Source organism: Lynx rufus, unplaced genomic scaffold (genome assembly GCF_022079265.1).
Source record: "Lynx rufus isolate CCGP_SWC_20201006 ecotype Redwood Valley unplaced genomic scaffold, mLynRuf1.p SCAF_4, whole genome shotgun sequence".
Classification (NCBI taxonomy): Eukaryota; Metazoa; Chordata; class Mammalia; order Carnivora; family Felidae; genus Lynx; species Lynx rufus.
The window spans coordinates 77,215,554-77,231,738 of NW_025814856.1; the positions used below are offsets into that span (position 1 = coordinate 77,215,554).

General features: G+C 41.6%; 1 protein-coding gene across 23 annotated transcripts in view; it reads left to right on the forward strand.

Moving 5' to 3' along the window:
* Window positions 1–4,776: 4,776 nt before the first annotated feature.
* Window positions 4,777–16,185, forward strand: part of NRCAM (neuronal cell adhesion molecule) — a 77,923-nt gene continuing 66,514 nt past the window's right edge. For 16 of the 23 annotated variants that reach the window (XM_047095699.1, XM_047095698.1, XM_047095702.1 and 13 more), the window contains exons 1-5: window positions 4,777–4,882; window positions 7,353–7,370; window positions 10,292–10,397; window positions 12,517–12,713; window positions 14,431–14,553. In XM_047095699.1, coding sequence (XP_046951655.1) covers window positions 4,777–4,882; window positions 7,353–7,370; window positions 10,292–10,397; window positions 12,517–12,713; window positions 14,431–14,553 — 550 coding nt within the window. The remainder of the gene's footprint in view (window positions 4,883–7,352; window positions 7,371–10,291; window positions 10,398–12,516; window positions 12,714–14,430; window positions 14,554–16,185) is intronic. The other 7 variants (XM_047095708.1, XM_047095704.1, XM_047095709.1 and 4 more) reach the window with 1 other exon arrangement.

Consider the following 16,185-nt stretch of genomic DNA (forward strand, 5'->3'; position numbering starts at 1 on the left):
AGCAAACTCCGTGTGATTCCTGGCACATGGAAGGTGCTCGATGAATCACAGCCATTGTGGTGGGCTTTTTTTTTTCTTCTCATCTATTAAGTGGGCACCATACTTGCTTTCCTATTTTCTGGGGTTTCTATGGATGTCAAATAAGAGAACCAGTTATAGTGCTCTGAGGAATGGAGATTTGAACTGTTATCGAGACGTGTTCTATCATCTGTTATTTGGGTAAAAACACCTGTTAATTGTCCATCTTTCCTTGAATACTATTCTAGCTTCTAGGTACCAGATTCCTTGTTGAAACTCTACTATAGGACATCCCTTTGGGCTAGGAGGAAATTAGAAACATGTTCCTGGTGCTTCACAAAGTTGGCTTTGTTATTTGAAGAGACCGTTACAATTGCTGTGGGCACATAATCTCAGACTACTGTTTCTGAGGCGTTTTCATGGTAATGTAGTTGTGTGTAGATTTAAGTGTGACTTTGTTGATGTGTTCATTATGCAAAGTCATTGTCCATTTCCCATTGACCTTCCTTCCATAGTCTCAGACTCAAAAATCTGTGATTGAAAAGCACAAGCATGGGCTAGAATGGACATTAATGCGCTCATTCTTATGGTAAACATTTAACAAAATATAGAAAGTAACCATCCCCAAGTTGACTGCTGAAAAACGCCTTTCACAGTCAAGATGATGTCACACTCAGCGTGGCCAGTTAGTGAGGCCAGACACTGATGGGTCACCAAAGCAACAATTAGTGTGCCAAAGGGCATCCAGTCACATAAGCATATTTGTTTATTGGCTTAGAGAATAGATTGCGTTACGTTGCACAGTCAGCATTGAACCACCCATGTTGGGACGCCAAAAAAGCACAAACGGACCAGAATAAAATGGTGATTAATGCATGGCCTTCCAGTTCTGGTTAAAAGCTGATATATTTTCTTAATGAAAATAATTTCATCTTTCACTTGAGAGAAAAAGATTTATTTTCTTTCAAATGACAAGACTTCTTAAGCGGGTAACAGAAGAGCTATGTTTCTTGGGATTAATATGAATTCTTTTAAAATATATGGTAAACAATGCAGGGGAGCATTTGCTGTACGATTTAATATGTATTTTAGGCAAAAAGAAATAAGGGAACCTTGACTTGTATTTCTTTTCCAATGATGAAAAGTTTACCAAAGAAGGGAGATTTTTCTTTCCCGTCTGTAGGCAATAGGCAAAGAGTTGCTTTGAATGGAGTTAAATGAGGAGAAATATTAAAAGGCTTTTCTGTTTATCAATACTCCGGGGTCATTTTAACAGTATATGTGGTTTTAAATATCAGGGTGAATTATATTGCAAAGACCGACCTATCATTTGTCTCATTCAAGCATGCTTTAAAATGTCTGCGCAGGTATTTTTTTGTAAATTTCAAGCTATGTTGTACTAACATACTCGTTAGCCTTGACTGAACATGATGCCTGCTACTTCCAAGTGTGGTTTCACTCGTTTTAATGTAATTGCATAAGCCGGGTAGTGTTGATTCACAGTTCTCAGGTAAGAGAGGATGACCGTCACCTTGCAAGGTAGGACCACAGGGCAGATGGGCTCCTAGCAGGGCAGGGCGTTGACATCAATACTGAGAGCACAGAAGCAGCGGTTTTTCTTTGTGAGACATGCCGAGCACATCACTCCTACGGAGAGGAAGCTCAATTTTCTGTAGCTGTGTTTGATTCTCACTTTGAGTGAGTGCTGGGGACCTAATGCTGTCCTTAGGCACGGAGTTTTTCACCTCTGATGGCATATGTAGGAGGAGTGAGTGATTTTCCATAGGCAGGAGTCTGAGGATGGGGAGGGCAGTGGCTTTGTCCTCTCCAAACAGAAGCTACACTGGACACAGTTGTTGCAGTTAACTTACTGCTTCCGAAGAAACACTTCATCTAGCTTACAGCCCCCTCTCATTGTGAGGATTTACTCATGTCTCTTCAAGTAAGTCCTTTCTCAGTTTCTCTTACAATTTTAATTTTTTTCTTTATGCAACACTGTGATTTTACGGCAATATTTTATTCCCTACAGCGTCTGAAAAGGTAGAGTGGGTCGAAAGATACTTCCTTGTCTATGAAACTGCTTAGCGGTTTCCTCTCTTTGAAGGATGAAGAGTTAAGGCATGCAGGCAAAGTAAATAATAAATTAAGAATTTAGAAATTGTAGGTGGTTGCTTAAGACCGTGTGAGCATTATAATTTATTAGTGCATCTTTTAGAAAGTGTTTTCGTTCCCCAGCACCTCTTCCAGAGAGTAAGGCAGTTAAGTGAAGTAAACTGACATAGAAAGCAGGAATACCTGCCATTGTTTCCTTGGATTCTGTGGTTTCCTCTCAATCTGTGTAGTTTGTAACATCAACTTGTTTTGGAGTCATTTGTGCCATTTATTTGTATTTTCCCTAAAGTTTATGTTGAAATTCAGAGTTAGTGTTCCACAGAAAAATCACGAGAGACCTAAGTAAATCTGATGAAATGATACAGATATGCTTTGCACACAGAGAAAGACTGTCTGGTGTATATTTTGGTTGGAAATAGTTGGAGGAGCTTCTCAATCTGCCTCTCGATGTTTGATGGGCGTGATTGTTCATGTATTGTAAATGGAAAGACAAATTTCTTGGCTCTGAAATGAAACCACATAATATGGATGTTTCATTCAGGAAACAGATTTATATACATATAATGTCTCTGTGTAGTATAGTAAGTTCTTCTTTTGGTATTTGGTTACCAAAAGGTGTCCCAGCTATAATTGTAATCGTGTTCAAATCAGAACTCAGTTGCTAGTAAAACATGGTATCCGGATTGTTTCATTTTTCTTTTATACATATAAACTGTATTCCATATACAGGCATGATAGGAGAACTAAGCTGACCATATAGACAAGGGTTTGGTTTTCATACCCAATAGTGTAAATATAAATATGGCCTTAGGTAGATGGCAGTCAGACTATCTGAATACAACCTCATCCTCAAAGATCTGAAATCTCTATTTCTTTCCCCTTTCTCAAAACCTTTCTTTTTTTTCCTACAAATACTCATTTACTCTGTACCATGTGCCAGGCACTGTGATGGGCTCTGTGGACACAATAGGGAACAGGAAAGGTGCAGTCCCTCCCTTTAGGAGACTTTTAGTTTAGTGGGGAAGATGGATATTAGAAAAAGACACAATTACACAGACAATGAAAATCGCACAAGTCATTCGGTAATTAAGCTGTGGGAGCTATCGTCGTCTGCAATAACAGCATCCCTCTACGTTCTCGAGAGAGCCATTGGTCACTCCCCTCTGTCTTCATTAATGAGAAGTCACGATTGAATCTGTCATTCCAGGAAGGAGTTGGCTGTGGGACAGAGGTCTATATTGTGTGTGTGCTCATGTTCTTCTGTGTGGGGCGAACACGTTCATGTGTGAGGCACACTATGTTGGGTGATGGGAGAGGGATACAGAAGTGGGAGAGGCACCACCTTTGCCTAAAGGAGTAGGGGAGAGAGCATGCGTATCAAAAAAGTCTATTTATCTTTGCATCTATCTGTATAATATACATCACGATTAAATTATTAAAACAAGGAATTTCAGGGGTGCCTGAGTGGCTCAGTCACTTAAGCGTCTGACTTCGGCTCAGGTCATGGTCTCACAGTTCATGGGTTCGAGCCCTGCATCGGGCTCTGTGCTGAGAGCTCAGAGCCTGGAGCCTGCTTTGGATTCTGTGTCTCCCTCTCTCTCTCTGCCCCTCCCCCGCTCATACAATCTCTGTCTCTGAAAAATAAACAAACAGTTTTTTTAAAAAGGAATTTCAGGAATTCTTAGTGGGGGTGAAATGACTTCTAGTGTGGTTGATCAGCTAATGTTTCAATATTAGGTGATCTATACAGAAATAACTTGGACTTTGATAGGGAAATATGGTGGAGAGGGCATTCCAGGCAGAAGGAACAGAGTGAACAAAGGCAAGAAGGTGGGAAAATTCAGGGCATGTTGCAGGATGGATCCAAGAAAGGGAAGCAGAAGCCGACTATAAAACAAAAAAAAAAATAGCTCTATGCCAACAGGACAAGACAAGGTTGGCAGGATAAATTGAGACCAGATCGCTGAAGTTTTTCTATTTTCTGTTTAAGGATGTATTCACTGTTGAGGGGGGTGACTGTGGTGAGAAAGGCCTGGAACTTGGAGCCTCGGGTGTGCCTGCCACCGTAGTCTCAGTGAGGGAAGGGGAAGGCCCTGATTGTTGGCTGTTCACCTGGTAAATGAGTATTTGGGGTTTGAAGCAAATTTGCCACAGTGCCCTGGACTTTCCCAAAGATAATCTCTAGCATGGAGAAGCCATTAGGCCTTCCCTCTTCCCTCAGTTGCCAATCGATTTATACGCCCAGCTTTTTTTCCTATTAGGAATGACATGGTAGGCCTCCGATATAAATGCAGATATTTTAAATGGGAAAACCGTAAGGATGGCCAAGTAGACAGATTTTACTTGACATCACTACAAATGCTTCTGACCTGATTTTAGCTGACGTATGAATAAATGATTATTCCAGCCTTGAGAGTTAAATATTTAAACGTTAGTTCCTTTTTGGAGTTCATGTATAATACAGAACTGATTTTCTGTGCTGCAGACTTCCTCTCGTTGCCTTCTTTTTTTTTTTTTAATACACCATAATTCTTATCCTACCCTTTTTCAGTTCCCTGCATGAACATTATTTAAACGTTGCACGCAAATCTTCTGCGAAAGAAGAAAAGGAAATACAGTCTGTGGGTCTCAGCAGGAGTTCAGCTAATGCAGCTTAAAATAATGCCGAAAAAGAAGCGCTTACCTGCAGGCAGAGTGGCCCTGATTCTCTTCCTGTGCCAGATGATTAGTGCACTGGAAGTACCACTTGATCGTAAGTATTAACGTTTCAAAGCTGTTAGGCCTGGGAGTTAAAGCCTCCCCAGCATTTCCCATCACTGTGAGCCGTGTGAATGGAGAAGGTGTCTGTGTGATACTGAAAAGCTAATCAAAATTAATTTGGCTTTTACCTCCAAGCACCTGGTGTTTTTAAAGAGTCTCACCATAGAAATGGCCATTGAACTGGTCAGACCATTGTCCCCTCCCTATCATTATCTTTCTTCCTCCTCAGGTGCCTTTTGTATACCATGTGGCTGGAGGGGGGGTGGTTGGGGATGGAAAAGGATCGAATCGTGGGCTCCCCTGATCCAACAGGCGACTCTTGATCTAAGCAGTCCTGCAAGAAAACTCAATCACTTTAAAACGGCCATGGGGACATCCCCACTTATCCCCTCCCCACTACTCCACCCTCTCCCGTCATGCACTCAGGGTGCTCTGGAAAGATTGGGGGATGTTTTCTCAGCCAACCCCATGCTCCTCAGTATCCCCAAACTACCCATAATTCATTTCTCTCTTTTTTTAAAAATTTTTAATGTTTATTTTATTTTATTTTTTTTTGAGAGAGAGAGAAAGAGAGAGAGAGAGAGAGAGAGAGAGAGAGAGAGAATGAGTGGGGGAGGGGCAGAGAGCAAGGGACACAGAATCCGAAGCAGGCTCCAGGCTCTGAGCTGTCAACACAGAGCCCAACGCAGAGCTCGAACCCTCGAACTGTGAGATCATGACCTGAGCCGAAGTCGGACACTCAACCGACTGAGCCACCCAGGTGCCCCAGTTCATTTCTCTTGATTCCAACAAGGCAAAAGTCCCTTTAAATAGGAGTCTGGATGTAGGACGTGTGTCTTATCTGCAGCCTAGAGAAAGATCTTTGGCTTAAAAGATGTGATCAAAGACCAAAAAGTAAATTTTGAGAAGAAAACAAGTCATCTGCAAAAACACAATTTAAAATGGGACAGCGGGGACTACTGTCTTAGCCTCCAGCCCCCCCCACCGCCCCTTCCTGATAGTAGAGTACATGCTGAGCTCTCCCTTTTCTGGGTGGCCTGGCAGTGAACAATAAAGATAATGCTGGATTCCAACCGGTCCCTTCTCTTGCAATGGAAGCAGAATTTCAAATTTGGACAATTACTGTACTTCAGATTCATCCTTTACTCTTGATCTCCGTGACCTCTTTAAATCCATTTGCTTCCTGAATAGGACATCTGCTTGGCAAGCTTTCCAAGGTGCAAGGAAGATAGCACTTTCTTGGGGGCCGTTCCATTGTCGGGAATTTTATTTTTTTGCCAAAGGATGTTGCAAGTGCCAGTGGGAAGACATTAAGAAGGGATGTGGTCTGCCCCACTCCCTGGAGACCTCCTTTGCCACGCGTCTATGGTCTAAAGGACGATAAAATGCAACATCTCGTTATTTATTAAAGTATTGTAAAGTATTATAAAGTATTCATTCATTGCCCTTCATTTCAGTTAAAAACAAAAACAAAAACAAAAAGGTATGATTCGCTAAGGCCATTGGAGTTGGATTGCCTAAGTAAGCATTTGCCCTACCAGGAGAGAGACAAAAGCCCTTGAGAGAAATGGGCTTTTGTTCTCTCTTGTGTTAAATATATTCTCCCTTAATCTGACTGCCTAATCTAACCATCAGAGGGGAACAGTCACCTACGGCTAACTCAATTACCGCTGCTAATGGAGAAGAGGCATCACCATGATGAAAAGAAAGTCACGGACAATGCCGCTCCTGTATTAACCTTTACAAGTAGAAGTGACAGGCGGCACTGCAGAATCATTTGAATTGCATGCTAATGTAATTTCTTCCCTGCCCCTGTCCCCTACACCCCTTCTGCATGAGCTGCTCCTTGATGTGGGTCCTAGCAGCCCTTGGGTGAGGAGGGATTCTGGAGCAGAAATATGCTACCGGCTGAAAAGTTCCATTCCCGACCTGGAGACGAACCACAGAAATAGAAACAACTGAAAATCAGTGCTGCATTTGGCACCGATAGAGCACTGTCACTGTAGTGCTGTCCCATTGTTAGGCATTATGACCACGTGCATAGTGGTGTCTGGGATAATAGGATCAGACACGACGCAGTATGTGACAACTCAGATTAATTGCAGATTCCAGCTATTTTTCAAATTGAACATAATTACTTGTCCGGCACAACATGTATGGAATGGAATTAGCCATCCCCATTCCTAGAAGAATCTTTTTTTTTTTTTTTTGCCTACAGCATTCCTTTTGTTCTTCCACATGTTTATGCGGGATCGCTGCCACAGGAGGAAACAAAACCATTATTGGGAGTGTCTTCCTTTTACGACTCCACAACTGCCATTTTCACTGTACTGGTTTTTTAGGTCAAACCAAATAGACGAGATGCCCCTTTGGTCTCCAGGGTTCTAACGTTCTTATTACTAACATCTGGTTTTCTTTAATCCTGTTTGCCCACTCACCTGCTGATATTGATGGGGAAAAAGCAAAACTTCTTGAAGACTGTAAGTGTCTTTCTGTAATTACTAGGCAGTGTGAAAACTTGACCATGTCTTTGTTTTTGAATTAATGCTGTGAATTGAATGCACAACTTTATGATTTGTGACTAACGTCGTTTTAAGCATGTGCATTTACTATGGCTAAACATTGCATTTAAATACCAAGAAGCAAGTTTAATGTGTTCCCTGCATGAATTCTGAGGACTCAGGTGTTTATTCTTTCTTTTGCCAATATTCTGCTCTACTAACTTCCAAGCTTTATTCACATCTGATGTAACTCAATGAGAAAATTCACAAAATTTAAAGGAAATTACTGTCTGGTTCTAAATGCCATTAAATGCTTGCTGGGCTTAAGGCTTACTTTTTGATATCTTTCAGAAGGTGAGCACATATGCATAGGCTTCACCCAAGTCAGCAGCCATATGTATGCCTTGCCATACTTCTTCGGCCTGAGGACTGTATGGACTAGCGTTCCATCCAAATTCCAGTGAATTTGAACATTGTTTTCAAGTGTGCAAATGACAAATAAGCAGTCCCCACTCACATCGTCTCCGAGTGGCTTGGTCTAAGCAAAACTTCTGCTGTCTTGGGCAGTGAGTGGGGCAGCATCTAGTATCTACCTAAAAAAAGAGTTAAAAAAAAAAAAAGTTTTCAGGCATTTGAAAAATCCTTTGAGATTGGATTAACCAGGAAAACCATGTAAAATCACCTTTCCCCCTATCGCTTCGAAGCATTTGTTCGTTGCCAGGGGATCTACGTGCTGTTCAGAGGTGTGGGTAAGCAGTACACTCCTGGCAGGTCAGAAGTGGCATTGAACGGGCTCTCCTGCAGACGTGTGAACACAAGTTCTGGGTCTGAAACCACCAGACAGACCTCTGTCACTTGCAGAAAAATACAAGGAATTGGACTGAGTCACCCCAGCAGTCCCCCCATCGGCCACCTGGGTGTCCACCATTCAGGTGTGAAATTCCAGGCTTCTGTCCGTCATCCCAAACTCTATACTCCCGGAGCCTAAAAGATTACTCAAAGATGAAGCTTGTCCAAATAAAAATGATTGTGATCATAATTTACATATAGCTAACGCTGAACCACTACAGTATTGGCATGCCCTAAGAATTTTACACACGTTCTTTAAGTTCATCCTCCTGGTGACCCTTGGGGGTAGACACCATAGATACCCCTTTTAAGCCCCATTTTCCCTCTAAGGAACTAAGGGCTTGCAGCAGTTAAGAAACTGGCCTGAAGTCTCACACCTGGTAAGAAGCAAACAGACTGGTTCTTAACCCCCAGACCAAAGTGCTAACCAGCACCGGGAACTGATAGGGCAGCAGGAGTGAGTGTTCCTTGTAAGGTGGCGGAGGTGAGGACGGGCAGCCGGCTGAGTGGGAGCAGGAGACAGGGGCGGCTCTTGCTAAATGGAGGAGGAAATGATAGTGCTGAGTATCCAGCATTTAGTAGGTGTGCAGTAAGAGGGCAGTCATGAGCTCTGCTTTTCATCTGTCCTTTGGTGTTATTTGGATATTTAGTCAGAGCCAGCATTGTCGTGTCTGTTGTGGTGGACAGCAGCAAGACCAGAGACAAAACAAGCGAACAGAGAGACGTTTGCAGATGCATGGGACATTAGGCGCAGAAGTGGTAAAGTTAGCCCTGGCAACAATTAACCACGGTAAAGAAAGACAAGAGCAGAGGGCAATTACTAAGCTTCAGGAAGTGATCGGTTGGCAGGTGGAAGAGGTTTCACAAAGCACAGAGCATGGGCGTGGAGGAAAGGGAAGAGCTGGAATATGAACAGCTGAAATGATCTAGGTGGCAGTGGGAGTGGGGCGGACTGTCCTGTAAGGTGTTTAGCGGCATCTCTGGCCTCTGCCCAACAGATTGCAGTACCACCTCCCCGCCCAGTGGTGACAACCAATGGCCTCCAGAATGGCCCTGTGTCCCCCGAGGGGACCCTAGGTTGAAAACCACTGGTCTGTGTAAATGGCTTTCCCTGTCATCGTACAAGGCAGTGGCTCCTACGGGGAGAGTTTGGTTCTCTTCTCTGCCATGTGCCTTCCTAGTCAAGCCATTTTGTTGCCCTGAGCAGCAAACGAGGTTGAAATAGATTATTTCCCCACTTCCTTCCTGTTCTTACATTCTGTGATTACATTCTGTGATTCTGATTTCACACGAAGGATGTGGTGATCTTACGAGTAACTTGAGCACTGGACATGCAGATACCAGCTTCCTTCGGATTTAATTGTTCTGGGTCAGAACTCAGAATGTTCCTCATACGATTTGAAAATGAATGATCGGATAACCCTTTAAAGAGCAAAACGGAAATGCTGTCTCCTGTAACAGAGCACGTCCCAATTCCGCTGATCTTCTAAAGGAGACTGTTTTATCTTTGCTGCTGGTAGTCACCTACCACTGCCTCTAATAAGACATGCCGACTCTCTGATTTAACCATTTTTAAATGGTAACTTCTCAAATTGATTTGTTCCCAATGTATATTAATTTACATTAGCACACTAATGAACTATAAGTCAGTTACTCTCTCCTAAGAAATGCCCGTTTACCTCCTAACTTAAATTTTACGGAGAAGCATTATTTGAGCCAAAAAAAAATCAGAAGAATTTCTCATTGTTACATCAGAAAAGAAACTGTCTTAATATCAAGCTTGTCTTGGTGATTATTTTTCCAAACTCTTAGTTGGGGAAAATGGGCTCTGTGAGTCCATATAAAGTCACCAAAAGGAAGTTGTGCCTTGACTTCAAAGTTTTAGGAGACGTTTTGCTGAAAATCTAATGAGGTTTGTGCTGCCACCGTAGAAATTGCTAAAAGCATTTGGAGCATTTTTAGTGTGGGGTGGGTGACTTGGATATAGACAGAATGATTTTTACGATGATCTTAAATGATTTCTTTACATTATTCTTCTTTCTACAATTAAGTGGTACAGCCTCCAACCATTACTCAACAGTCTCCAAAAGATTACATTATTGACCCTCGAGAGAATATTGTGATCCAGTGTGAGGCCAAAGGGAAGCCTCCTCCAAGGTGGGTGTGATTTCTGCTCTGTTCCACAACTGGAAATAAGCATCGCTATTAATATTGAAGTTAATTTCAGGTCCTGCCTATCTCTGAAGTATCATGTGTAGGCTCATGGTTTTGTCTTTCTGATGAATAAAAGAGTGTTCTTCTTGGAAACCCACATAAATTGCATTTCTGTACTCACACCCTTCACAAAATGCTCAAAAAATGGTAGCAAGATGTGGAGGAAAGCCTTCTTCTAATGGCTCTCCTGACCTTGTAACATGGATGCACCCATTTTTCTCTGGGCCTCGTTTCTTCATCTGTAAAATAAGGAAGTTGAATTTAGTGACTTCAAGATCTGTGCTTGCTCTGGAGAGGTCTATAAAATAGCCCTAAGTGGGTTTTCAGACTTGGCAGGGCTCAGCACTCCGGATTCTCCATATGGATCTTGGCATGAGCATTGCACAGCATTTTAGAGGTGGGAGAGACGTGAGAGGTTATCTGGTCCAACTGATAGATTTTATAGACGGGAAACTGATGCCTGGTAATGCTTGGCAATGTAGCCAAGGTCCCTCAGCTGATTAGCAAATACTGTCACTTCTGCAGTAACATGGGAGTTTAGGAGAGTTGGGTTACTATTATTAAAATGTAATGTGGATTTTTAAGTAAGAAGGAAGTGAAAGTTTCTAGATTTTTCATTTCCTTAAATTTTTTTCGATGCTTATGTTTTTTTGAGAGACAGAGCATGAGTGGGGGCAGGACAAAGAGAGAGGGAGACAGAATCCGAAGCAGGCTCCAGGCTCTGAGCTGTCAGCACAGAGCCCAACGTGGGGCTTGAACTCACGAACCGTGAGATCATGACCTGAACCGAAGTCAGACGCTTAACTGACTGAGCCACCCAGGTGCCCTCTAGATCTTTCAATTCTGAGTCTATTGCCAGGCTTACCCAATTGTCACAGATTGGCACCTGAGAAAAAGATTACCTGGTAAATACTTAAGTATGTCAAAAACATCCATCAGAGGTTTGCTTCAAAGCAGTCCGTTCTGCCATATTATTGGAAACCTCTGGCACTGAGCCCGAGTGTGATGTCATTTCATGGAGTTCCCCTTCCGTTTCACACTGACATAATACTTCCTGCGACTCCCTGTAAGGCAGGATTTCTCCCCCTCAGCACTACTATTTGGGGCCAGATAGTTTTTTGTTGTGGGGACAGGGCTGTTGGATCTTTAGCAGCATTCCTGGCCCCTGCCTCCTCCGTGCCCCCCCCATCCCCTGCCACCTCCTGCCCCCAGATGTTGGGTCAACCCCTGACGCAAGGATAAGCGATGGGAAGAGAAATCTAAGTGGTCCAGGAAAACATAGTGAAGTTTCGAGATTCATGCCTTGGTATGAGCATGGCCACTTTGATGTATGACTAGTTATAAAGTACTTAATTACATGGGCACGGTGACTTCTATAAGGCAGTCTTTTGTATAAAAAAAAAAACTGAAAAAGAAGAATTTCAGTTGGCAATTTGGAATACTTCCTAAGAAATTTACAAAACCATCTCTAGAACTGAAAATTCTCAAAATGTATTTTTTATCGAGTTACCACTTTTGATAACCAACCTTGAAAACACAACTGAACTCCTCCTACTTCGCCCCCCGCCCCCAACTTACACTTTGCATTTCGGTAACTTGAAACTGCTCTGATCACTTTCAAACGCACACATGTATTAGTACTTGGGAAAGCCTTTCTTGTCACGTTGCAGCCCAGGGCAAAATTTTATAGACAGGTTATCAACTCTGTGAACAATGGAGTTTACAATAAAAATGCTAATAAAACTCTAAGAGAGCGTGCCCTGGAGACCTACTTTCTGTATTTTCTTTGAAAAATGACAGGCAATTTGTGTGATGATTTCCTTGAGAAAGATTTCAGCTAGTTCCAGTGAAGACATGTACCTTAAAATGTATGGCCAGCACTTTTTTCTAAGTCACGATTCAGTGAAACATTTTAGGTACGGAGACTGTCGCTCTTTTCCTGAACATTACCATCTAATCACTATTTCTGGAAACCTACAGAACTGCTAGGAATTTGTTAAAGAGTAAGTAATCCTGTTTTTTCTTGACTGTTAACAAGCTTAATCCTTTATGTGTTGGGTAGCTTCTCCTGGACCCGAAATGGGACTCATTTTGACATAGATAAGGACCCTCTGGTCACCATGAAGCCCGGCTCAGGAACCCTCACAATCAACATCATGAGCGAAGGGAAAGCAGAGACCTACGAAGGGGTTTATCAATGTACAGCCAGGAACGAACGCGGAGCAGCAATTTCTAATAATATTGTTGTCCGTCCATCCAGTAAGTGGGACTTGTCCATCCAACAGGACCCTATTTAAAAGGTGGCTCTGAGACTCAGCATCTGTCACGTCATCCAGATGCTGGCACAAGAAAGCAGTGCCATCGATTCTAATACTCTCACCTTGTTTTGCGTGAAAATTATCGCTCCTTTCCACTGTACCCTAAGTTCCTCAGCCCAGTGCTTTGCCAACCCAGGATGTCTTTTCGGCAAGTCCGGAATAAAAAAAAAACACCAGTAGTAAGAAAAGCGTTTCTTTCCTGATAATTGTAAGTTTTAAAAATATGAACTTTCTTCAAGGTTCTTATGATTGTTTGCTGTCACAATAAATTGATCAAATTATTAATTATCAATTTCCTGAATTGATCAAATTACTAATTTCCCACGTATCTTGTGTATGGACCAACTTCCGACAGCCAGATGGAAATAAATTCGTTATGAAATGGATAATGGGTAATTAACATTTTCGTGTCAAAGATTCACTGGAAATAGAGTGGCCTCAAGCCTCGATATTATTATGGCTCTTTTTACAATAGTTACTACCCGTGGTGTCTCAACAACGTGTACTTAAACAGCACGTATTTAAATTTTTTTTTTTCAACGTTTGTTTATTTTTGGGACAGAGAGAGACAGAGCATGAACGGGGGAGGGGCAGAGAGAGAGGGAGACACAGAATCGGAAACAGGCTCCAGGCTCCGAGCCATCAGCCCAGAGCCTGACGCGGGGCTCGAACTCACAGACCGCGAGATCGTGACCTGGCTGAAGTCGGACGCTTAACCGACTGCGCCACCCAGGCGCCCCAAACAGCACGTATTTAAAGAACAGTAACCACTTGCAATTCTGGTCATTTTAAAAACCGTTTTTATTCCCTGTGTTCATTATTGGAAAAAATTACAAATAACAAGAAAAGAAATTGAAAAATCACGCATGAATCCTTCCACTCAATCTAGTAACCACTGCTCGTTCCATGTTTTCTAGGCAGATATGTATGTATGCGGCACGTGTATACACACGTGTGTGTGTATATATACACGTATGTATGTGTTCCAAATGAGCTCATTCTGAAGTACTATTTTATAACCTATTCTGACTTACCTGCATATAACATATATTCTCATATCAATCTTATTATAAATAAGGATACTTAATATATAATATTGTATGATACTCACAGGTGTATATATACAATTATTTAACAAATCTTTTGACATTTGGTGTTCTCTAGTCTTTTTTTTTTTTTCTTTTGAGAGAGTGAAAGAGAGAGATGCACTGGGGAGGGGCAGAGGGTAAGAGAGAATCTCATGCATGCTCCGTGCTGAGCGTGGGCTCGATTCCATGACCCTGGGATCATGACCTGAGCCCAAATCAAGAGTCAGATGCTCAATCAACTGAGCCCCCCGGGTACCCCTAAAGTTTTCCGTTCTTTTGTGAAGAACATGCTTATAGCGAAATTATTATGTATCTTCTTAATGATTTATTGAATAATACAGATTTTTAAACATGGAATTGCTGAGTCTGCATTTATACTATTAATGGCAGTGAGTGAAAATCATCACATTTTGACTTTTAACATTGTATTTAAAAATTATTCCCTTGTTATCTTAATGCCTATAAATTCTGAGTTACTGTTTCCCCAAAAGTTTATTTTGTCTTTCTCTCCAGTGCTCTTTTTATTTTTCAATGCAGAGATAACTTAGAAGTTATTATTTTATATCCTAGGGTCACCGTTGTGGACCAAAGAAAAACTTGAACCAATAACACTTCGAAATGGCCAGTCTCTGGTCCTTCCCTGCAGACCCCCACTTGGATTACCACCACCTATAATATTCTGGATGGATAATTGTAAGTTTAAAATGTTTTTAAGTTTATTTATTTATTTTGAGAGAGTGTGTGGGAGGGGCAGAAGGAGAGGGAGAGAATCCCAACCAGGCTCTACACTGTCAGTGTGGAGCCTGATGTGGGGCTCAAACTCATAAACCGTGAGATCATGACCTGAGCCAAAATCAAGAGTCAGACTCTCAACCAACTGAGCCACTCAGGCAACGCAGATAATTGTAAGTTTTAAAAATATGAACTTTCTTCAAGGTTCTTATGATTATTTGCTGTCACAATAAGTTGTTAGCTCTCGTGATTCATAAAACATTTATAAAATGTTTCAGAGATGCTCAGAATAAATACTCATTGAAAGAAACAACATGTCATGTGCAACATGATTTTCTTGAGCACCTACTGTGAACCGGGCATTGCTCTAAATAAACCAAATTCCCAGATTCCAAAGCAGACTCCAGGCTCTGTGAGCTGTCAGCACAGAGCCTGACCAGGGCTCGAACCCACGAACCGCAAGATCACTATCTGAGCCAAAGTCGGAGGCTTAACCAACTGAGTCACCCAGATGCCCCTTCAAGTTTTTTTTTTTTATCACCAACAACTAATATTTATTGGGTATTTACTAAGTGCCAACCCCTTTGCTGATATCTTTATGTGAGTTATCTCACCAGTTTTTTACAACAACCCCATGAGGCATGTCTGCTATATTCTTTCACCTTTTCTTTAAAAAAAAATTTTTATTGGAATGTAATCAACATACCATGTCCTGTTAGTTGCAGGTATACATTATAGTGATTTCATATTTTTATACATTATAAAATGATCCCCACGATAAGCCTAGTTACCATCCGTCACTGTACAGAGTTATTACAATATTACTGACTTATTCCCTGGGCTGTACATTACCTCCCATGACTTACTTATTACTGGAAGTTTGTACTTCTTAATGCCCTTCATCTATTTTGCCCACCTTACAACCCCTCCTTCTGGCAACGAACAGTTTGTTTCCTGTATCTGTTTTGTTTTTTAGATTCCACATATAAGCAGAATCGTACAGTATTTGTCTTTCACTGTCTGATTTATTTCGCTTAGCATAATACTCTCTGGGTTCATCCATGTTGCCGCAGATGGCAAGATCTCATCGTTTTAATGTTGAGTGGTATTCCACTGTGTGTGTGTGTGTGTGTGTGTGTGTATATCACATATATGTATATATATGCCACACATATGTATGTGTGTGTGTATATATATATATATGTATATATGTATATATATGTGTATATGTGTATATATATATATACATATATATATATATATATACCACTTCTTCTCTAATCCATTCATCTGTCGATGGACACTTGGGCTGCTTCCATATGTTGGCTGTTGTAAATAATGCTGCAGTAACATGGGGGAGTATATATCTCTGATTCCACAGAAGTGGAATTACTGGATTGTAGAGTAGCTCTGTGTTTAAGTTTTTGAGGAAATGACATACTATTTTCCGTATTGGCTGTGCCAGTTTACATTCCCGCTAGCAGTGCATGAAGGGTCCCTTTTCTCCACCTCCTCTCCAACACTCGTTTTTGTTTTTTTGATATTAGCCATTCTGACAGGTGTGAGGTAATTAAACCTGTGGTTTTCATTTAC